The sequence below is a fragment of the Colossoma macropomum genome, unplaced genomic scaffold (assembly GCF_904425465.1).
Source record: "Colossoma macropomum unplaced genomic scaffold, Colossoma_macropomum, whole genome shotgun sequence".
Classification (NCBI taxonomy): domain Eukaryota; kingdom Metazoa; phylum Chordata; class Actinopteri; order Characiformes; family Serrasalmidae; genus Colossoma; species Colossoma macropomum.
Genome location: NW_023494789.1, coordinates 19,783,930 through 19,807,848, shown reverse-complemented (window position 1 = coordinate 19,807,848; position 23,919 = coordinate 19,783,930). Strand labels below are relative to the sequence as shown.

The 23,919-nt window shown below is 38.7% G+C and overlaps 1 protein-coding gene across 2 annotated transcripts in view; it reads left to right on the top strand.

The window, feature by feature from the left end:
- Nucleotides 1-21,937, top strand: part of tgfbr3 (transforming growth factor, beta receptor III) — a 154,816-nt gene extending 132,879 nt beyond the window's left edge. The window contains exons 13-18 of one of the 2 annotated variants that reach the window (XM_036570440.1): nt 103-399; nt 2,526-2,685; nt 13,952-14,005; nt 14,130-14,237; nt 19,046-19,112; nt 19,644-19,749. In XM_036570440.1, coding sequence (XP_036426333.1) covers nt 103-399; nt 2,526-2,685; nt 13,952-14,005; nt 14,130-14,237; nt 19,046-19,112; nt 19,644-19,647 — 690 coding nt within the window. In that variant the 3' untranslated portion in view covers nt 19,648-19,749. Of the gene's footprint in view, nt 1-102; nt 400-2,525; nt 2,686-13,951; nt 14,006-14,129; nt 14,238-19,045; nt 19,113-19,643 lie in introns of both variants that reach the window. The other variant, XM_036570439.1, reaches the window with a different exon arrangement.
- The last annotated feature ends 1,982 nt before the right edge of the window (nt 21,938-23,919 follow it).

Genomic DNA, 23,919 nt, shown 5'->3' with positions numbered 1-23,919 from the left:
GTCAGGATAACATTTTCAATCACTTTCATCTTCTTTACTAACATCATCTCTCTTTCTGTTTATTTTTGATTCTTTTCCTTCACTCTCTCTATCTCTATGCAGATTTCAGCCACTAAAACAGACCCTGATCTGGGCTTCATGATCCAGTCATGCTTCATCTCTCCAGACTCCAACCCTTTGGTACAGTCTGTGTATGTGATCATAGAGAACATCTGTCCTACTGATGACTCGGTGCTGTATTACCCTCAGAAAGTGGACTTCCCTGTGCCTCACGCTCAAATGGACAGAAAGCGCTTCAGCTTCACCTTCAAGTCAAAGTTAAATGTCTCAGTGCTCTTCCTGCACTGTGAGATGGCCCTCTGCTCCAAGATACCAACCAGCCACCAGGGACTGCCAGAGGTATAGAGCTCTTCTCTCTCTTCTCTCTCTTCTCTTCTCTTCTCTTCTCTTCTCTTCTCTTCTCATTCTTTCTTTTTCTCTTTTCTTGTCTTGTCTTCTCATTCTTTTGCTTCTTCTCTTCTCTTCTCTTCTCTTCACTTCTCGTCTTCTCTTCTTGTTCTTTCTGCTTCTTCTCTGCTTTTCTCTTCACTTCTCTTGTCTTCTCTTCTCGTTCTTTCTGCTTCTCTTCTCTTCTCTTCTCTTCTCTTCTCTTCTCATTATTTTTGCCTTTTCTCTACTCTTCTCTTTTCATTTCTTCTCATTCTTTCTGGTCTTCTTTTCTCATTATTTCTTCTCTTCTCTTCTTATTCTGTCTGCTTTTTTATTTCTCTTCTCTTCTCGTTCTTCTCTTCTCATTCTTTCTGCTTCTTCTCTTCTCTTTTCTCTTCTCTTCTCTTCTCTTCTCTTCAAACTTAGATTGTATTTGCTTACTAGTCTTACTTAATTTTAAACTAAAACGGTCAAGTGTAGTGTTAAATCACAGTTTAATGTGCAGTTTGTAGCTTATGATAAATACCTGGACATCCTCCTTTCATGACCTTTCATAGGGAGAGCGTAAAGGCTTCTTCTGTTACATTCTGCCTACTTGACTATTCCATTCACTCTGAACGTTTGTGTTTCAATTCATGACCTTGGCACTGGTCAGCCTGCACCAGCTGTCAGCATCCGTCCACTCTTCACAAGAGCAGGATGTGTAAATCTCCCTCAGCGTTACCGGGCAACCATCCACACAGCCAAACAAAGTTTTTCTCCAGGCTTTTCTCTCTATATTCCTCCATTCCTCCCTCCTTCAATGTCCTCCCAGTCATCCCTCTCTTAATTCCCCCTTCACTCCTTTATCAGTGCCTTACATGCAGAGTGTGTGTTCTCTGTCTTATGGCTAACCTCACAGCGCAGCTGACTCAGGTCAACCTTGCTGAGAGCATACACTGAAAAAAATGAAGCACTGCATTCATTGATTCAAATGTGAACACATAAAGTTTTACTAACTTTTCACAATAATTATGTTGATGTAATCTGTTTCATTCATGTGGATATTTAGTACACATTTGAAGCAAGTACACTGTGAAAAATGAAAAGTCAGGCCAGCTTGAAATTTACTTTGCACATAAACTTTCTCAACTTATATTTTATTGAAAAGTGCCAACATAACATTTTGGTAGTGCATCTTAATTAGGTCTCTAAAATACAGTTTTGAGTTAAGCTTACTCAAAAAATGATTTGAAGTAGCTCTTTAATTTGTTGTTTTTGCTCAACTTCTCCTCCAGTTTAGTCATTGCCATTTCTCATACACAGTCTATGACTTCCTTTATCACTCAGTGACACCCCTTGCTGACAAAAATATAGTATCATATCATATCATAATTGAAGGCATTTACACGGTACAAGTCATGATATAGCAAAAAATAATTGCTATCAATAAATCAATAAAATAAGATAATGGACTGACTCCAGTGAGTTACTTACTAAACATGTTATGCAGTTAATAGACACTGGATGTTGTTGTTTACAGGCTCTTAAATTAGTTTAAATCTGATATTTATATAATACTTGTAATTGATTCAGGTTTCTGTAATATCTGATATGACCTGTGATATAAGGTATTGCTCACCCCTAGAACAGCATGGTGTATAAACATCTACGTGTGTGTTCTGATCAAAGAGGATGTTTTTACTTTGCTATAGGACAAAGAGCTGTGACGATCCGGATGGCTTTAATAGTCTTTTTTCCTTTAATACTCTCTGCTTTTATGAAACATATGAAACAGTGAAAACATTCTGCAGTAAACCTCACAAAGGCTTTTCATGCTTATGTGTTCATGTTTTTAATCTGACAGTCTGGTTCTGCTAAAAGGACCCTACTTCAAACATAAGAAAAAATCAATTTCTGGTCTGTTTTACAGCATGTGGTGCTTTTTATCTTCTAGTGCCCATATGCCACTAAACACTTGACTGTTTTCTTATCTTCTTTTCTCCTCTCTTCTCTTCTTTTTTCTTTTTTTCTATTTAATTTTTATCGTAAGGTGTCCCTATGCCTGCTGATTGCAGCAAGATCCTGTTGTAATGCTCCTCTTTCTCTTTCTGCAGTGTATGCTCCCAGATGAAGCGTGCACATCCGTCAGCTTGGACACCATTATCAAAATGATGATGAACACCAAAACCTCCACCAAACCACTGGTGGTTGTCTTAGACAGAAATGACAGTGGAAATCACATCAATCCTGAGGATAAAAGCACAAAAACACCTGGTAAGACTCCTTCAGATCCTGCTTGGGCTGGTCAATCCTTAATTAAGTTAAATCAGGGGTGCAGCTGGTGAAATTGAACAAATCCATACAACTGTTGGGGCTGCGTTCGTCTAACCACCTCACAACATAGCATAACTTCACTAAAAACAAGATTTTTTTTTTTTTACTATTTTACAGTGTTAGTGTTTACTTGTGTTTATTCTAGTCTCACATAGTGTTTTGCACAAGCAAAAACACACTTACTGCCCAGAGAAGTAGCCTTAACCCTTTAAGGCTGATGCAAATATATGGCTGTTTCTGCCATTTAATCTGATGTTCTCTTTTAATGACACACATTTTCAGTGCTGTTGTTACATTTATTTGATATTTGGTCTAACAAAGATGAAAATATGTAGGTTTTAATATAGTTTCTCTCACAAGTTACATTTCTGAATAAACAAACATAAATAGCAATATAAATCACACACCAGGTGAGTTTTATTGTTACTCTGGTTAGATAAAACAACCATAAATGCTGCCTAATCTGGACTGCACTCTGAATAAGTTGATGCGTTCACTCAGAAACAAATCATATCCAATAATAAAGGCAGCTGCATGCATCTTTTGTGCAGCAATAGGAAAACTGTCACCTTTGATATCTTTCACTATGGCTAGTGTTGACATGGTATTGTAACTCCTCCAAAGACTCTCAATGCATCGCTGGTGAAATGCTTGGTCGACAAGTAAAAAAACTAATAATAATAAACGATCTTGCCGTGTCTAACACTTTGTGTTGCACTGATACTGATACTGTAACAGTATCAGACCTGATACTGGCTCCTAAACACAATATTGTTGTTGACAGTAGAGAATACTGATACCGTGAAAAAATCACTAGTGCATGATACTTGCATGCACCGGTAGATGGGCAAAAGTGGTCCCTATTTTATGCTGTTACTTTGAATAACAGGGTTCTAAAATGGCACTAGTTTGTAGGGTTATTCTAGAGAGATAACACCTTAACCTTCAGTAAGGTATAGACTTTAGCAATTACCTATCACATCTCATATTGTCATATTTATGGTAGAGGAGGTGAGACACCATATAGGGATGTGTATATCAGTGTGTGTGTGTGTGTGTGTGCGTGCGTGTGTGTGTGTGTGTGTGTGCGTGTGTGTGTGTGTGTATGTGTGTGTGAATAGGGTGCACTCAGATCACACACAGTTCCTATCATGTCATGCTTTGTGGCACATTATCCCATCTGGAGTCTGTTAGTTTGTGGCAGCATTATCATATGTGTGTGTGGAATACTGTGTGTGGTTTGTGTGTGTGTGTGTGTGTGTGTGTGTGTAACTCATTACAGCAGAAGAGCAGGGGGCCCCTATGTGTGTACGTTTGTGTGTGGTTCACTGGAGCAGTGGAACAAGGCCATGTGCTTGTGTATGTATACAGTCGAATGCAAAAGTTTAGGCGACCGGGTTCTCTTAGGCTTTGTGGATTTACTAAGTGAAAAGTTAACACATCCTCTACAGAGAACACACTTCTGCACATGTTAACACACCATCACTGTTGAATTTAACATATTGGAGAAAATAAAACATAAAATGTGGCTTGTGTGAAAGTTGTGTATGTTTGTAAAAGTAAATTTTGTTTTCTTTTTCTCAGTATGTTAAACTGCAGAGGATGTGTTAATGTATTCTGTGGAGCAGGACCTGTAGGACAGTTTGTGTGAGTGTGGGTGTGTTTATGTGTATAGTCCATACTGTGAGTGTGTATGTATACAGTACATGGTGTGTGGTGTGTGTGTACCATGTAGAGCTGCTACAAATGATTACTTCCAAAATCTGTTCATCTACCAGCTATTTCTTTTCGATTTGTTGGCTAATCTAACCATTATGTTTCCGTTTCCATGACAAATAGATGTACATAATGGCACAAGAATTTGAAAATTCACCATCTAAATGTTCAATTGCTTTACATTACTGTTTTCTAAGATGAAACTGTTTAACTTATTATCTTTCCTGTTTTCTCGACTCACACATTTAATCATTTATCTTGTCCTCTTCTCACTTTTTCTAGTATAATTCTGAGTGGAACATTTCTGCCTAGATACTAAAGGTATCTGTGTTAAACGTTACTGTGTTTATGGCTGGCATGAACGACTGGCACATTTGTGATTTTACAACTTTCTATTTTACCGATTTTAAATGTTAACACAACTTCATCGCTCTGAAAGCTAGAGATGCACAGATACCACTCTTTCCCTACTGATATGATACCTGATCCGTACTGGCCGATACTGAGTACCGATACTGATACTAACTCTAACCTAACTCACATTTAAGTCCTGATATTTGTACAGTTACATTTTTAAAATATGTTATTTTGGTAAAGTCTATGTTTTGCATCACAAATAAAACACACTCAGCTGGGCTAGATGGCATTTACTTATTGGGTTATGTTTAATAGATGCATAAGAAAACTTATTTTTGTTTATTTACTGTATGTATTTAGTATTTACTATTATATAATTAGTAATAAAAGCATGTATAATAACTTAAGTAAATGTGAAATATCTTTATTGTGCAGAACAGTTAAAAACAAAACTGAACAGTTAACAGATAAACCTGTGGTGTTTACACATCAGCACACAGCAGCTTCTCTGGCTCAAAAACGTCCAAATATCTCAAATCATTTGCTCATAAGTGCTTGTTCATTCATGCTGCATCCCTGAGCGTCATTTCAGTAAATATCACCGTCGTTTACGCTATCGGTATTAGTGACTTGCAGTGTTATTTCTGGCTTGGTTGAAGTGACGGCCCTCGAGTCGCTGCTGCTGAGTGATACAGCTGACCGACAGAGGCACACCGCAGGTGGGGCTAGTAGACGCACAGGCCTGGGTTGCTATGCTAAAGGCTAAATTGTGGCTAAATGCTATCATTATCCTCAGAGCCTGGCGGTTCCTTCCACTCTCTCAGTAACTCAGACTGTAAGTGACCACACAGCGACAGACGAGCCATTCAGGACGCTGCGTTTGGCTCCGTTAGTGTCTTTTTTCTCACCAAATGCTGCTATTACAGATTCTGCCATGAGAATTTTTATAATGCTGCATGTTAGCCCACACCACTGATGAGTTGTTAAGTTTTGTCTACTGGCCCGTATGTATGCATCAGAACCTGCTCCGTGGTATCGGTCATATGTATCTGTATTCCCATCACCGATGCCGATACTGCATTTAAGTGCCAGTATTGGAGCCCATACAGTATCGGTATCGGTGCAACACTACTGAAAGCATCCTAAAACAGATTTGGTGCTGTACCGCTGCTTTATATTTGCTGCTGCTGTCATTGACAGGTTTATCTGTGCTACAAACGATTTGTTTGTTATCATTTAACGAAATGACAGAAGCCATATTACCCCCCACTGTTTATACAGAGAGTATGGAATTCTGTATACTGTTTGTTTGTGTGTGCGTACTGCATACTGTGTGTGGCTGATTAAAGCTATAGATGCCGTCATGTCCCAGTCAGTCTTAAGGAACAATGTGCGTGTGTGGCTGATTAGAGTGAGGGGCCATAGATGCCGTTATGTCTCAGTCAGTTTTTAAGAAACGGAAAAAGCGCGGTGTTCCAGCACTGGCCTGCAGTTGTTTTCATTTAACCATCCTCTGAGACCTCCCATTCCCGGCACAGAAAGAGAGGGAGGGGGAGAGAGAGGGTGGAAAGGAAAGAGGGAGTGCGTATGTTGGGTTGGGGAGGGCAGGCGGATAAAGCAGCCCTAATGTGATATATACTCATGTACTTTTCTTTACGCCTATTAAGCAGTCTGCCAGTAAAATATCATCACTGTCTTGTCAAACTGACTGTCTGATGATGAAAGGACCAAGAGAAAAGGCCCAAAGTGAATCTCATCACTTTAACATGTATTAAAAGTTTTCCATTGTTTTTTATTAGGCTACAGCAGGGTCCTAAAGCCTGAGACCACATTGAAAATCTAGGATTTTTCATTTAAACCTGGAAATAAACAGGTTGTAGCTTTAGAGGAGAAGAAATACTCAAGATTCTGCACTATTTCTAGGTCACTATTTAAATGTAAGCAAATTTGTGACATTGACCATGCTAACGCTTAAGTTCAAAACTAGATTTTTTTAATCTCATCTCTTGCATTGAAACTTGTATTCAGACAATTTGATCTACTCATTAGAGGCCTTTGTACAAACTTGATTAAGCAAAAGGGAGATGTGACCCAATACTTTAAGAAATTTACCAAGAAATATTTAATTTACTTTTTTACTAATTGTTTTACTGATAATATAATTCATAAAGAAAAATGTATTTAATGAGAAAAGAATGCTAAATAACACCTTCTAATTAATGAATTTAGTTACTTTAAGGTGCACCCATTGCTGACACAGGTGCTCAGTTGCACACGTAGCTTTTACAGTATTCATAGAAAGTATTGCCAGAATATGACACTCTGCAGCAGCTGCACATGAGCCAAGGATCGTTGTGCCCAATGCCAAATGTCAGCCAAAGGGGTATAAAGTCCCCCCAGCATTGCAGTAGAACTGCGATGCGTAATGATGGAGCTTCATCCAGTACCTTGGGGATGAGTTTGGGTGGCATTTGCGATCCAGGACTAATCATCCAGCATCAGTAAATGACCTCACTAATGCTCTTGTGGCTGAATCCAAACAAATCCTCGCAGCAATGTTCCAAAGCCTTCCTAGAAGAGTAAAGGCTGTTAATGCAGCACAGGTGGCACAATTCCCCTATTAATACCCTTGATTTTAGAAGAAACATTGATTGACCAGGTGTCTACGGTCTTTTGGACATGTAATGGGTCATTTTGGAGAAGTGAGGTTTTTGTTTCTACAGGAACGATATGTGTGTAAAAGGCTAAAACACCGGAGGGTATCTGGGTGGTGGTTGAACATCATATTTTACTAAAATTATCTAATCTGAGCCTGACTGACCTCATGAGAGCTTGTTTTCTGCTCTTGGCCCAGCTACACCCTGTTAATGCAGTACGGTCCGGCTGAGTCAAATCTGTTGACTCATAACTCTGGCAGAGATCACACCACACTAATCAAAAAGCCCTGCAGTGGGTCTATTAGGAAATGAGGCATGGTGACATGAATAAGTCACTTATTTAGATCCCATTGATAAATGGTTGTGATTCTGTTAATTATAAGCCAGGTTTGGCAGTAGTGAAGTACAGTCTTAAAATTAAAGGTTTCTAAATGGTTCTTGCCTTGCACGTTCAAGGAAAACGTTTTAATTAATATCAAACCAGTGTTTGCCATTATGTGGAAGCTCTTTTGTGCTTCAAATGAGTTTTTTGACACTCGTACTTCCCGAAAGATGTTTTCTTAAAAGAAGGCTCTTTACAAAAGCAAAAGTAATTTTTCTACAGCTACAAGAACCCTTTTTGGCACCTCTGTTTTTAAGAGTGTACACTTCCAGTCAAAAGTTTTTTTTTACACTTGTTTTTTTTACACAAGTAAGTATGTTTGTTTGCAATGTTTTAACATACTTGAGTTTGACATTTTTTATTGCAAAACTGCATAACTGAAGGGAAAAACCTTCAGTGTAATGCTAAAGGCCACACATGCTATCCCCCTTCATCAATACTCAAACTTTTCAGGTATTTATCCACATTTTGGACTGAAAAAGTCTTTTTTTCTTCCAAAATCTTTTGAAAAAAAAAAAAGATTAAAAAAGTGTGCAAGGTGTCCTCAGAGTTTTGAGAAGCAAAAGCTGGTTATTCCTTCATAGTAACAGTTGTTTCCTAACTGAAGTCAGAACAGAACTTCAAAAGGAGTGTCCTCAGTTCCACACCTGCCTGAATACACCGAGGCATTTGGCTTGGACTGTACATTGAATTCCGACTATATCCAGATTACGCTGGAGTCCAGTGTGAATTCAGCGAGTTTATTCGTGATGAGAAGGCATATTTTATGTTGCCGCTGCTGGAGCTGTTTTCTCTGGTGAGGATTAAGAAAACACAGATATGCCATAATTGTAATGAAAAAAGGCTCTGAGCCACGCTTTGAAGACAAAGACATCTCTTATGCTGAGATGGCAAAGAAAACAAGCAGCCTTTGAAAGGGGCTCGCAGCTCACCCTGGATAGCGGCCCGACGCTGGGGCTTGATCTGCAAATCAAAGAGAGCTGTTTGTGGGCACGCTGTCCACTGAGAAACACACAGCAGTGCTTAAGTTTTCAAATGCAGATTGAAAACACGATGTTCAAATGCAGATTTACTGCCTCTCTATAAACTATGTCCTTTTTCATTAAATGTGTAATGATCAAAATATATAATCCGGTTCTATAATCCAATTCTAATATTATTCTTGTATGTTTCTGTTTCTTTATGTACTAATTTTGACTGAACCTATATTACCAAGGTTATTGCAGTAATACCAAAGCCCTAGGTGATTAACGTGGTGGCATTTGGGTGTTTAGATTGGAAGCATGTAATGAAATCTTATTATGTGAATTTATTGACAGTTTTTCATAAAATTATCAATACTTTGTTAATAACTTATTGGAGACAAGATACATCAGGGTAAGGGTTAAAAAAGGTTACCACAGAAGAACCACTTTTGATTCCATAAAGAACCTTTTTTAAAGATTAAAAAATCTGCACATACTGTAAAGGTCCTAAAATTAAAGTTTTTGCCTAGAACCATACATCCAAGGAGCCTTTAAGAGTAGCAGTATGTATAGTATAATGTATAAGCACAGTATAATGTGTACAATCACAAGACAATATAAACAAATAAAAACAAATTAGTACTCTTAAAGGATTCTTTGAGTGATGTCATTAAAGAAACAATTTAGTCCCACAAAGAACCATGTTTGAAAGACCTTTAAAGCTGTAAAGAACCTTCACGTTTTATTATGGTTCTATATCAGTTTAAGGGTTCTTTCTAGTAACTTCACATTATATAGATGTCCTTTAAACTTACTTTAAGATTCCAGAAACAAAAAAAGATACCAGCAAAATCAGCAAATAGAAAAAATTTAAAGCAAAAACTGGCAAAATTAGTAATACATTTATATCGGAATGAGTGATAATTAGTACTTATCTTTGAGCTTGATTAACTATTTTAGTTAAAGATTTAATTAACTCATTAGCTATGAACTATTTTTGACATTGTCTAATGTCCATAATAGAAACTGGGAAAAAGATTCACACAGCCCATATTTTCACTGTTGATCTGATACCTCTCAAACTGTTTGAATGTGTCTGCATTGACCAGCAATAACGAGCAAAAAGAACAAACGGCACCTTAATCACATTTTCTCATTTTCGTTACCATTAAAATTATTTCGGCACTTCACTGTAGACCTTTTTCTCTTTCGTTACAAAATTCTGCAGTTCCCACTCTTTTAAAGCTTCTCCCTGAGTCATTGTGTAGGAGTGTATGTGGAAGGTATGTGTGCAAGACATTGCTTAGAGACTGAAATCTCACACAAAGAGGTTAGGACTGAAAGGAAAATAAGGTCACCATGGTAATGGAGGTCGCAAAAAAGGCTGTGGACTGAGGGATTTGGGGCGGCTTCTACAGCTGGCCAGAATACACACACATGAACATGTCCACTCTTTTCAATCTTTTCCCTCATTGCTCCTTTGAGAACCAAGCTGACCACAAAAGGTGACCAAGAGAACAGAACAAAAGGATTTTGGATAAGGGTGAGGCACTGAGCCCTGAGTTCCATTCCCTTCGCCTCCCTCTGAGATGCTCCGTTACAGGGGTTTCCAGTGCTGGTCCTGGAGGGCTTGGAGAGTCCAGCATATTTTAATGATTTTCCTGGTCAAACACACCTGCTAAACCTTGTAACTAAATCTTGAGCTGTGAAATCAAATGGACTTGAAACGCAAATGAAAGCTTGTACTATATAGACCATATAGTGATTCTACATGTAAGTTTTGTTCTATTTTACTGTACATATTATCATGTCACACTGTCACACTGGCTGCAGTAGAGCAAGCCGGATATAATATGGAAAAAGAAATATTAAAAAATCCTCCATGTATGAGCACTTTGAAATTTGTGATGATTCCAGGAATGTAGAATGTAAGCTCTGCAAAAAGTGTTTACACAGTACAGCTTTCAATATGATGCATCTAAAAAACGTAAGCATCTGAAGCATTGTTAGGCTAAATTATATCTGTTCATGCTTGCAAAGTGTAATAAAAACATATACTGTAACATATAGGCTTCCATTTAATGTACACACGGTATTACGTTATTTATGTATTAGCCACCTAAGATCATCTAAGAAAATCCTTACTCATGGACAACTCTAGAAACTGGACTGAGGCCCTTTAGGCCAGGAGTTGGACACCCATGATCTTTTTGAATGGCTGGGTGGAGCAGAGCTATAAGCCAGAAGTCCTCAGCATCTAGGGCTGGTGTAGCAGTGTTCAGGGATCCATTCAACACTGAGCTTTTTGTGTTCTTTGCCTTTCCAAACCATCATTACCACATAAACCCCATTAAGAGATTCTGGGATTTTATTTGATGATTAATATCCTGCTTTGCTGCAAGTGTAAAGGTGTAGCACTGATTTGCAGTTCAATTCAGTTCAACTTTATTGCCATTATAGAAAAACAGCATAACAACAAGCTTTCTCACTGTTCTCATTGGTTCAACATGATGCACAAAAACACAAAGAGTTCAGAATAAAACAATGTAGACACAATACGACAGTGCAGGACAGTGACACACAGTTAAGGTAGTATATATAGGACAGTATATAATTGACAGTGTGAAGCAGTATACGGGCAATACTGTACAGTGTGAGGCAGTACATGGGCAATACTGTACAGTGTAGGACAGTGCATAGAGCGGTACTGTGCTATGTAAGGCAGTGCATACAGAAATACTGTGCAGTGTGGAGCAGTGCGTTGAGCGATACTTTACAGTGTAAGGCAGTGCATAGAGCAATACTGTGCAGTGTAAGGCAGTGCATAGAGCAACACTTTACAGTGTAAATCAGTCCACACAGTGCAGCACTGTACAGTGTAAAGCTATACACAGTGCAATACTATACAGTGTAAGGAAGTGCATAGAGCAATACTGTGCAGTGTAAGGCGGTGCATAGAGCAATACTTTACGGTGTAAAGCAGTCTACACAGTTCAGTACTGTGCAGTGTATGGCTGTACACAGTGCAATACTATACAGTGACAGGCAGTGCATAGAGCAATACTGTACAATGCATGGCAGTCCATAGAGCAGTACTGTACAGTGCATGGCAGTACATAGAGCAATGATATGCAATGTAAGGCAGTACACAGTGGAATAATGTACAGTGTAAGGTAGTACACAGTGCAGCACTGTTTGGTGTAATGCAGTATGCAGTGGAATACTATACAGTGAAATGTAGTACTGTTCATAGTTCAGTATTGTGCAATATAGGACAGTACATGCAGGGCAATACTCAGTGTAAGTGCAGTAATAGACAGTGTAGGGCAGTACACATAATAGAATACCGGACAGTGTAAGGCAATACACAGTGCAGTAGTGGACTGTGTAAAGCATTACACATAGTGCCATACTGGACAATGTAAGACAATACACTTAGGGCACTATACTGGAAACATAGTACTCAGAACATTATACTCAAACAGTATTGTATTGTATGCATAAAATATTTTAAATGTGTAATGTGTGACTGATAATAGCGTACACGTATTTTCCAGCAAATTATCCTCATTTGGAGCTGCTCAGTGCATAGTCTGCTTGGGAAAAAATGTAATTAATTTGATTCAAATGTGGACATCATTTCCACATGAACACAAAGCACACACTTTACATAGCACACTTAATATATTACATAGCACACTTATCTTACAGCACTTTACCACTGCCTGCCTCAAGAGTTCATATGTGGTCAGTACTGTTGATGAGTTGCCCGTGCATTCTTTTACATTATGAGCTGGACAGTGGAGATAAGGTGAGCGGGGTATTCTGGTTGTGGCTGGTGATCAGTGGGCTGAGGGTTTCTCTATAGCCGTCTCCCTCACTGTAAAAGAGCTTTTCTCTGATAGTCTGTCATCACCCATCAGTACGGATGAAAACCTAAAGGTGTTCTCTCCCAGAATAGCTGCGTTTGTGCCCAGCTCCTGGCGCTGTTCCAGAGTGACCCTGGAGCCCGCAGGCACACAGGATCTATTGTGCAGCGTGGTGGACAATCATTAGAGCTAATTAGAGGCCGAAACCCATCCGCTGGATTGTGCGGGCCGTGGAGCCGCTCAGACGCTTTGGCTTGCTGTCTGAGAGGAGATAGCCCTGCCAGCTCCATATCTCTGCAGGATCCTGTGGAGTTGGGTCCAAGTGAAATGGGTGTCAGTGACTTTGAGAGGATTATCTGCCACCTGCTGCGATGAGAATAAAGCTCAAAGTCCTTGTCAGACTGGCAGGCTTATTCTCGTTTAGCCGGGCACATCATTGCCTTTTTTAACTCATTAAACTGTAAACTGTAATTAGGTCCTGACCCATCTATGAGCCCTTAGGGATTTAACCCTTAGATGTCGAGATTATTGTGGTTTTACAATACTATTCAATGTAATTGCATTTTTAATGACATAGTAACTATAAATAAATAAATTACATTCAATGTACATTCGGTTTCAGCAGGTTGGAGTCTGCACTTCTGATTTTTTCTGTTGGTTTTGATGTTAAAACATGAGGTTTTTAGTTTAGGATAGTTTACATTATCACATGTAACAAGACTGTACACATAACTTTTCATAATATTCTTCTAGCTGACCCTCGGCATTAGGCATGTTGACCATAGGTTCATGTGTGGCTGCTCCAGAGCATCACTTTGTATGCTTTACAGTGGGGATTATACAAGGTTTGTGTGCACAGTTGAACGCCTGTGTCAGCAATTGGTGTGCCTTAATGTAGCAGAATTTACTAATAAGAAGAATGGGTGTTTGAATACTTTTGGCCATATAGAGTATGTATATTGTTTATGCTATATATATGCTATATGCCTCGTTGGTTAGGGTGCACTCAACTGTGTGCCCCAGAGTAGATGTACTGTAGGTTTACTGTAAACCTACAGCATTAAAATCACAGTAACTATTGTAAAGACACAGTAAGCACTGTATATGCAGTAATACTGGACATATATTTACAGTCAGTCAATGTTTTCATTGCAGAGAGTTTCTGCTCTAGTAAACCTGCACAATTAGAATGATGAACTAACCAGATAAATAGCAATGCATATTCTTTTATTTGAACATGCTTATTTGTTTTTTTTTTAGTTCCCACAACCCGTAAGCCTCTGCCTTCAAATGTTGCTCCTGATGATCGTGAATGTAAGTTTGCATACAGTTTTTACAGTTTAATGTTAAATGTGCTTTTTACACACTTTTTTGTAGGGAATTTCATTCTTACTCTGAACTATATATGTTGTCTCACATGCACTGTTGATTCTTGTAGCATTCATGTATGTGTTGGACACTCCTACGGTGGTGGGCATTGCTTTTGCAGCCTTCGTCATTGGAGCCTTGCTGACTGGAGCCCTGTGGTTCATTTACTCGCACACAGGTGAGAGAGAGAAACTAAACTAACTCAATTTAACCAATCTAATCTGCAGAGGGCCAGTGTGACTGCAGGTTTTCATTTCAACAAAGCAAGAGAATGCATGATTTGTTTTTTAAAGACTGGGACAACTGAATTAAGCAAGTGGTGGTCTGTAAAGCCATTAAATATTTCGTGACATGTGGACGGAGAATTTTTTTCACTTACATTACCAAGCAGAGAAATTGGCATTGTGTCGTGCATGAATTATTGGCTACACAGCACTCACAGTTTCTAGTGGTACTGCTCTGTTAAGTCTGTATCTGTAAGCTTTCAATGTGCACAAATACAGATGAAATGAATGCAGCGTATGGACAGACGACGTTGAGAATGAGCCTTTAGAATATCCTGCTTATGACATTGGAGGTCATATGTACGGCATGATGTGTTCAAGTGGTCTTTGTTGGAATACTTTATTGAAATATTTTGCTTTTTTGTATCGTCAAAAAGAGTAAGTTCATTTTGCATTACTTCACAAAAAGAGCAGCGAAAAAACACTAGAAATGATGACATTGTGGTGATGCTCATGTGTGCTCATCTGGTAAATACTGTATTTCCGCCATGACTTGAAGGCTACATAACACCATGTTTAAAGCTGAGACAAAGGAGTAGCCTGCTGAAAGTGCACATTAAAGCAACTTGAAATACAAAAACAGTGTCCTAAGACACCATAAAATGGTCATTTGAAAAACAAAATGATTTTACTGCAGCATTTTAAAGCAGTTTGCAGCCTAGCATCTCTTAAATTGAATTGGTTCTACTAACTTTAATGTACTTGCAGAGTACACTGTGCAGTTGCATTGGATTGGATTGGTGGCAAAAAAGTGGGACATCTCTAGTTATAAAAATCCATCATTCTTCCATAATAGGAAAGGGAAAAAAAATCCCCTTTTCGATGATGTGCTGACAGCAGCATAACAACAATAACACAAGAGCACTGGCATGTGGTTACTTCCTGTTGGTCAGCCGAAGCTCGGCGCTTCTTCCGTTCTTTCAGTTGTTGGTGGGGCACTGGGTGGCCAAGGGGCTGACTAGAGGTATTCTGGGTACAATGAAACTGCACTGGAATTCCCCGCAGTGAGGGTCTCCTCAGGCCTTGCAGGAAAACACACACACATACACACATATGCACGCCCACACACAAAAACACATGGATGCCAAGATTCACCCCCTTTCCTCACCCTGCTGCCGCCACGCTGACGACCCGCAGTGACCCCTCAGAGGAAGAGCGTGCTCTTTTCTCTCCTTTCCCACCCTGGTACCACCCCTCAGTCGCAGTCCACAGCACCGTTGACCTGCTCTTCCATACCACACTTTTTTACAACAGGCTTTCATTTAATTAGCACGCCAGCTGAACTGTCAGGATGTTTTAAAAGAATAGCTCAGTCAACCTGAATCACATCTACACAATTCACTTCAACTATTAAAATAGACAAATCTAACTAAAGAAGCAAACTTCACACCCTTTGCTGTTTTTTTGGTGAAAGAGTTCTTTTACAAAGGCTTAAACCAGTAATGACTGTTACCATTTGCATTAAGCTCTGAGCCTGAAAAAATGCCTATCGCTGTATTGCCTGCTTGGTTTACTGTTGCACTGAGCAGGCGACTGAGTTTAGCCTTTCATGTTGAGCTGAAATAAAAGCCAGATCAGGTGTCCTCTGAAAGTGGGCTTATCTTTATCCACCTGTTTGTGCTGGAGACAGGCATATTATTCAGCTTTTATAGGCTTCCGCCAGAGAGTGAAGTGAAATGAAAGTCTTTTGATTGGATGGACTCCCAAAGTTTAACTTTGTTTTGTTCTGACGGAAACAGGTGTAAAGAGTGCACTTGGATTTAACACGGCTGGTTTCCACGTTGCGATAAATCCTCTGTAGTGAAGTGTCAAAAAATGGCACTAAAGGTTATCAGTACCTTAAGGTTAAAGCACAGTTTAAAAGCTTTTACTTTTATGTTGCTTCAATTTTCAGTAACTAGGTTGCATTTAATAAGTAATTAATAAGTAATTATGCAGTTATGTAATGAATTAGATTTACATTTACATTGCCCTTAAAAGGAGGTATTTGTGAAATATACCCCTAAAGTTTTTATGGTTTTTAAAACCAGCTTAAAATATTAAATCTTGAACACTGATGTTAAAATAAGGCAATTTTGTTTCCCCTAGAGGCAGAGACTGTTAAAAAGGCAAAAGTTGTGCTGACTCTTTTTGTCTCTCTCCGTCTCTTTATCTCTCTGTCCATGTGATCTATGGAGTGATTCTGCGCTCTTCCACACACTTTTATATAAACACACTTAAGTACTTCAGCTGAAATCCTGTGGCTGTAGGAAACTTGACACCCATTAGTGGTAGACAGGCGGCCTTCTGAAGGCAGCTGTGTAGAGATAAGCATGGGTTAAAAACAATAAACACAAAAAGTGGCAAACATGTGAAATAAGAATGTATAGCTTTTCATCTAATTCAAATAATAAAATAATAGTAATAAAATATCCACTCTTCTACTTACAAACATTATATGTATTGGAAGTTTAGAATCTGCACATTCAACAGAATTTCTCAGCTTGTTTCACCGAGCTACACGTGAGAAATAACCACCAGAGGTGGGAGGATTAGCCTAAACATGTACTGAAGTCTTTAAACTAGTGATAAAGGTAAAAAAAAACAAACAAAAAAAAGAAAAATGAATTACTAAAGCAGCAGGTCAAAAAACTACTTAAGTAGTGAGTTCCTTGCAGCGGAACTTCTTAATACTATCAGCACAGCATAGTCGCTGTTCTTCTCTTTTTTCTTGAAAGAAAAAAGATAAAGCTCTAAGTTGAGAGTTGTGAGCAACACCAAAGCAGTTCAGAAGCAGAACCCACAGAACACATTATATGTATAGAATTATATGCTCCTTTGAAAGCAATGGACTATCCCGTTTGCCGTCAACCACTTACTGTAGGGTAGTGCTAACTAGTGCTGACTTCACCAATTCACCCAAACACTGTTTTCATCTTCATTGTAAAAACAGGCTGCATAGCACACTTTGGAAAGGTTCAAATCGTTTATTTTAGAGGACATTACGTGTGGAATGCAGAGGATGCGATTGCTAAAGAACTGCAGTGATCCTCTTGGCCTCTTTGTTATTTATCACAGTGATAGGTTAAGGAGTTTACCCTCAGGGACAGCGAGCAGTCACAGGAGACAGGGTCAACACACTGCCATTACACACACACACACACACACATACACTTCAGCATATCAGCACATGAAATTCATGGCTGCAGTAGAGGAGGAGGTGTATGTAGGAGTGATGTTGGATGTATGTGGGAGAAAGAGCTGTATGATAAAGAATGTATTATTGCTTTATACTACTGTTCAAAATTTAGGAAACAATGTTTTCAATAATCTAAAAACAGTGTGGTTTAGATACACAGACCAGCCACTTCATCAAGCACACCTCCCTGTTTCTACACTCATTGTTGATTTTATCAGCTCCACTTACCATATAGGAACACTTTGTTGTTCTACAATTATAGACTGTAGTCCATCTGTTTCTCTGCAAACTTTATGATCCCCCTTTTCTCCTGTTCTTCAGTGGTCAGGAGGTGTAGTTGATTCTAACATGGCGAGTGGATCAGAGGATGAGGGGATGAGAGGATGAAGAGAAAGCTCACACTGTAAGCCAGTCTGCAGGCTGTAGTTAGAAGAGCGGCCTTTTTTAGCTCAAGCTGCTTGGCAGCACATCTCTGGCAAACATTAGCGGCAGAGAGGCCTGAAAGGGGGAACCAGACAGACTGAGGGTCCAACAGTGGGCTGAGGAGAAAACACACACGCACAAATAGGGAGAAATGTTCCGTACACAACTGCAGTAATTAGAAAATATGCTCTCTCTCTCTCTCTCTCTCTCTCTCTCTCTCTCTCTCTCTCTCTCTCTCTCTCTCTCTCTCTCTGTCTCCCTCTTTCTCCTTTTGGTCTCTTTCTCTCTCTCTTTCTCTCTTTCTTCTTTAGGCCTCTGCCCCCTCTTTCTTCTTTTAGTTTCTCCTCTCTCTCTGTTTTTACCCCACCCTCCAAGTGCAATCCAACCTGCAGTCGATGTAATGACAAAAAAGACTCTATTTCTCTCTCTCTCTCCTTCTCTCTTTGTCTCTTTTTCTTGCTCTTTTTCCATACACACATGCACACACACACAGTTCTGGTGCATGGTGGGCTCGTGGCTAAAGTGTGTGCAGATTCAGTGTGTTTTCTGCAGTGTGGGGTTTGTGTAGCGCTGGTTGAAGTGCTGTGTTATAATGCTGGTGAAGCACTATACCAACAATCTGAAACACACAGGATTCAGTGTTTAGGATTCAATCAGAAACACTAGTCTTTCATCAGAGCAGCTTTCGAAACAAATGGAAGCTTTCTTATTTTCCTGATATTGCTCCAACTTTACAGCAGACAAATCTTCAAAACTGTTCATTTAAGACAGAAAGAAATTCAGGTATCAATCTTAAGATGTCTCAGTAACTACTATGCAATATTCATAAGTAATCTGTAAGGTATTTCGTTATTAGAATGAGGAACTGGAGTGTGGACCCTAAAATGGACACTTGGAGATTAAGGGGTTAATGCTGCTAATATTTGGTCAGTATTTAGTCAGAGTCTATTGAGTCACAGCGTGTCTCATTTAAGCTGATGTCCGTCTTTCCAGGCATCATCAAAACAAACATTTCAATAAACTAATCATCACGCTGGACGTTTAAACACCCTCTGCCTCTCTATCTGTCTCTGTCTCTCTCTCTCTGTCTCTCTCTCTCAGGCTCAGAACATGCAGGAAACAATGTGGGCACAAGTGCACAAGAGTTTATAAACACACAAAGAAAAAGGTAGATAAACACAGCTAAAGTACAAAAACACAGTCATAGATGCTCAGTAAAAAAACAGGACCAGCCAAAGGAGCTGTTGTCACTATTATTATTATTATTATTATTATTATACCCCCATGTTGAATTGACCAATAGAAATGCTCTAAAAGCATGTGAAATCAAATATTTTTACTTTAACCTCCATTAAAAGTCAAGAAGGTTTTTTTCACCTGTAGTTATCACTACAGCAGTGACAATATACACTGAGTTGACAGTTTATTGGTTTAGGTTTGCCTGCCTTGTACCTCAATGGCCATTTTATCAGAAACACCTACCATATAGGTGCACTTTGTACAGTAGGTGTACAATCACTGTCATCTAGCCCATGTATTAATGGAAAAGGACCACCACAGGACTGTCACTGACCAGATGTTTTTTGGATGATGGACCATTGTCAGCACAGTAGTGGCACTGACATGGTAGTGATATGGTAGTGTGTGGATGCTGAAGTGACCATCTTTCTGTCTCTTTCTTTTTGTTCCCTCTTTCCAGGTGATTCAGCGAGCAAGCAGCAGGTGGTGCGGTCTCCTCCTGCCTCTGAGAACAGCAGTGCAGCCCACAGCATCGGCAGCACTCAGAGCACCCCCTGCTCTAGCAGCAGCAATGCATAGCACACTTCCTCTTCTCCGGCCGCACCTCCTTTACCCACCGTCAGACCTCCTTTATATTTGGCTACGCTTACTCTGGCCATTCATGACCACACCTTCTGTACCTATAACCACACCTCATTCACATAGGGCCACACCTCTTTTACCTCTGGTCACACTTCATTCACCCTCCTTTTACCCTTGCCTCACTTTCTTTTTCTTCTGGCTCCACTTCCTATTTCCCTTACATTCACTTCCTTTTCCCCAGGCCACACCTCTTTTCCCCAAGCTGCACCCTTTTCCCGTGACCACAGCTCTTTTACCCTGGTGAGGTTTGTTTTTTTCCTTAATATTCTTAGTCTCAGAAGCTTTCTGAAAGGGGAGGAGGACTGAGTGAATTTTGTAGCATGTACAGCAGCAGTAACTGGCTAATTGCTTTGGCTTGGAAGTGGAAGAGCTCACCGTCCTGTCCTAAATGGCATGAGGAGTCAGTCTGAGAATGCAAGCAGCATTTGGAAGACAAATCGGGGATGGAAGATGATAAATGCTGGTGAGAAACCAGCCAGTTTTTACACGCTGCTTTACAGAAAAAAAAGACTACAACAGAGAATTTTGTTTTTACCATATATGGATGGGAAATGTCTGTACATAACAAAGCTTGTTTACCCCAATCATTCTTACTGCGTGGAGGCATCTGGAAGATCAGCCAGCTAGATTGAGGCCGAGACTCCATGTGGTTGCACAACGCTATTCAAAGTGCCAAAGCAAGCGAATAGCTACAAAACTGTGGCCAATCAATAATTAGTACCATGTATGTCTCGTTTCAGGGCAAGAATATTCCAAAATATACAAAAAAAAATGCATATGTCCAGCAAACCACTACATTTGATCTGTTGATTTTCTGTCAATCACACATGCTCCAATGTTTTTACTTGCCACATTTTGCCAGCTCTGCACCCTGTGTTCCTTCCTTAGGTTAAAAATGACTGTCGTTATTGTCATAAGCATCACAGCCACCACAGGACTTTCTCTTGCATTAGCTGGCATTTGCCATCAGTATGTTTTTTTTCAAGCACAGTCTTATAGAATAGTTATTGTAATTTGCATCTTTTGTCATACCAAAAGTGCAGTGATTCAGACTGGAGCTCCAAGGCCAAAACATGCACCCAAGATTCAGCCAAGAATGATTGGTGTAAATGTCTTAAAAGAGACATTCTGGTTTTATCAGATAATAGCATTTATATATAAATGTATTGTAAAATAAAATATATTTTTTTGGTAAAAGTTTATATAAAGAATTTTATGAAAATACTGAAAGTAGCCACGTTATAAATGCATTTGTCTTTATCCTAATGCTATAGATAGTTCAAGCTATTCTCATAAACCATTTATACAGCTTCATTTTTTAATATAAAAGATAGTATAAATGATAATATTTAATAAGAATACATTTAAGAGTCTATTTATTTATTGATGTAAATGTGCATCAGCTATGTACAACAACTTGGCTTTGAAAATATAGCAAGATTAAAACATAATTACAGAAACATGCTTACAGATGATTATTAATAATCCCGTTAATTATTTTATCTCTTAGATAATGAACAGTTACAACAGATGTAATGTGAGAATAATCAACTACTTTGCTTTTGAAGCTTCATAAGCTACTGGCAAAAATAGCAGCAGTTTATATGCATCACTATTGGATCACTGATAGACTCTATAGAGAGTGAACTTATCTGGGCATTATATCAGAAGCCAATGCATTTGTTCAGCAAAGAAGTGGTTTATTTTTGTAGATGTATCCATAGACCACCATGCCTTTTACACACTGTCTCCTTGTAGCTTTATTGCAAACAGTCAACCTTTCCAAAAAGCAACTTGCTAGGTTGGACAAGCTTTACAGAACATTTGCAAAAAACCCAATTTAACCTTGAGAAACTATAATGTACAACTTAGGTTTTGTCAAAATATCTGACTTTACAGTTCACTAGTAATTTCAAGTGATATTTATTATGTATGTGTGGGAAAGGTTACACTGTTAGGACAGATCAGCTGCTGTTATTGTTGTGTAATCTCACTTTGAATCGCTGAATCATTCTCTTACAGTCGTAGGCAAAGGTTTGAACACCCCTAAATTGCATCAAATTGCATGTTCCATTGATTTTCTGCATGAAAATAAGTTAACATGTCCTCTACATATATATATATATATATATATATATATATATATATATATATATATATATATATATATATACAGAGCCTTTTCTGCAAGTGCACAATTTTAATTATTTGCCGAGTTGAATGTCAGAAACAATAAAACATAAAAATGCCCCATTTATATATTTTTTTCCCCACTAATTTAATTTCAGCAAATAAACAGTAATTGTGTGTTACAATGTGTCTATGCAGAGGAGGTGTTAACTTATTTTCACTTTGAAAATCAACAAACGTCATTTGATCAAGAGCAGCCAAACATTTGTATATGACTGTAACTTCATAGCTAAATGTCCATATGTATATGACAAATCCATTTTCGGGCAAATCTCTTTTAGTAACTGTCTACAGTATCAGCTGTACAGTACCAGTAGTGGTGGTAGGCTATAACATTAACTTGCTAGTACATTAAAACAGCTGACTCTACACTTGAACTTTCTGCTTAGCCTGTCAGCCAGATACTTGTTCCAAAAATTCTCAATTTCACAATAAAAAACAGATCTGCCCTAACAGCGTGACCTTTTACATGCATACAACATTAACATCATTTGAAATTAACACTGCACTATAAATGTAGCTATTTTGCCAAAAACTGATTTGTGTCCAACAACTTCTCAGGAAGTTTTTTTGTTTTTGCCAGCATTTTGTAAAGTTTGTCCAACCTAGCAGTTGCTGCAAAAGAATACAGAGCACGGATAGGACAGGTCAGTTCAGATGCAAAAGTCCAATGTTGAAACCAGTGTGCGTCGCAAACATGTAAAAATCTGTTCACAAATGAACAAAATGAACAGTGTATCTGTTAATTGTGGCCCACTGAGCATCGGTGTTCAGATGTTACACTAACATTCCAACCAACTGATACAAAGTCTGCATTGTTATGTGATTGTTTGTTGTATATTTCGTTGTGTGTTATTGATACCGGGCACTTACAGTTTTAATTTGCCTTTGAGTTTTTGCTTATTGTATGTGACGTTTCTTATTATGTGTGAATGCAAAGCAAAGCCAAAACAATCCCACCGTCAAAAGTATACATGAATGTTGAAATATTAAAGGTGCCTTAACTTCAAATCATTGTTGAATACAGTTAGGTGTAGTATTGCGTTTTTTTTTTTTTTTCAAAAAGAAGGGAACTGGTTGGCCTAGTTTGCTTTGTACACTGCATGCAGCGTAGATGTTCGGATGTGAAACCCCGCAAAGTCTGTGCATCTGGGCAGATTTTGATTTGTATCTCATCATAACCGTTCGTTTCTGTGTCGCTAGCTGCAGAATATAGAATGTATTTTATTTCGAAGCTTTTACGTCAGTGTAAACTTGTATAGATGTCTTCTGAGAGAGGAAACAGAGTATGACTATATATTTGTGTATAAAGTTATATTTTTAAAATAGTATGATCTAGAGCCAAGCTATAATTCTAATCGCATACTGTGAATTTTGTGGGCTTCTATAAGAAATGTACTTACAGTGATATGTGACATTTTGACAATCCATGATTATGTGTTCTTTTGTTTTGTTTGTTTTGTTTCCCCCCCTAATGAAAATGTGTTTCCAATGCTGTGATTATTGGTGGGTGATGTTTCCCCTTTTTGCATTGTAAACCATCCATTCCCATTGTAGCATTTTAGCACGTAGATTAACAGTCACTCAGCTTAAATTCTTTGAACATGGCGTTGTGTGTGGTGAATGTGTTTCAGCGTGTATGTGTGTGCGTGTGTATTGTTTTTTGCATTGCTCTTTGTAACAGCTGTATTGTGTCATACATGAATGTTAAAAACTGTGCTGTGTTGTGAAGGGAGGCGTTTCCACTGATTTTCCACAGTTTCAACACAATTCAGAATATGTAAACAAAGTCATTAAGAGTGGTCTGTTGTGAAATTGTGTTTTGTAGAGAAATTGGGATTTCTTTACAGAGGTGGTGATAGGAAGCCTACTTAAATATAGGAAGTCTCCTCAAATAAAGCCAT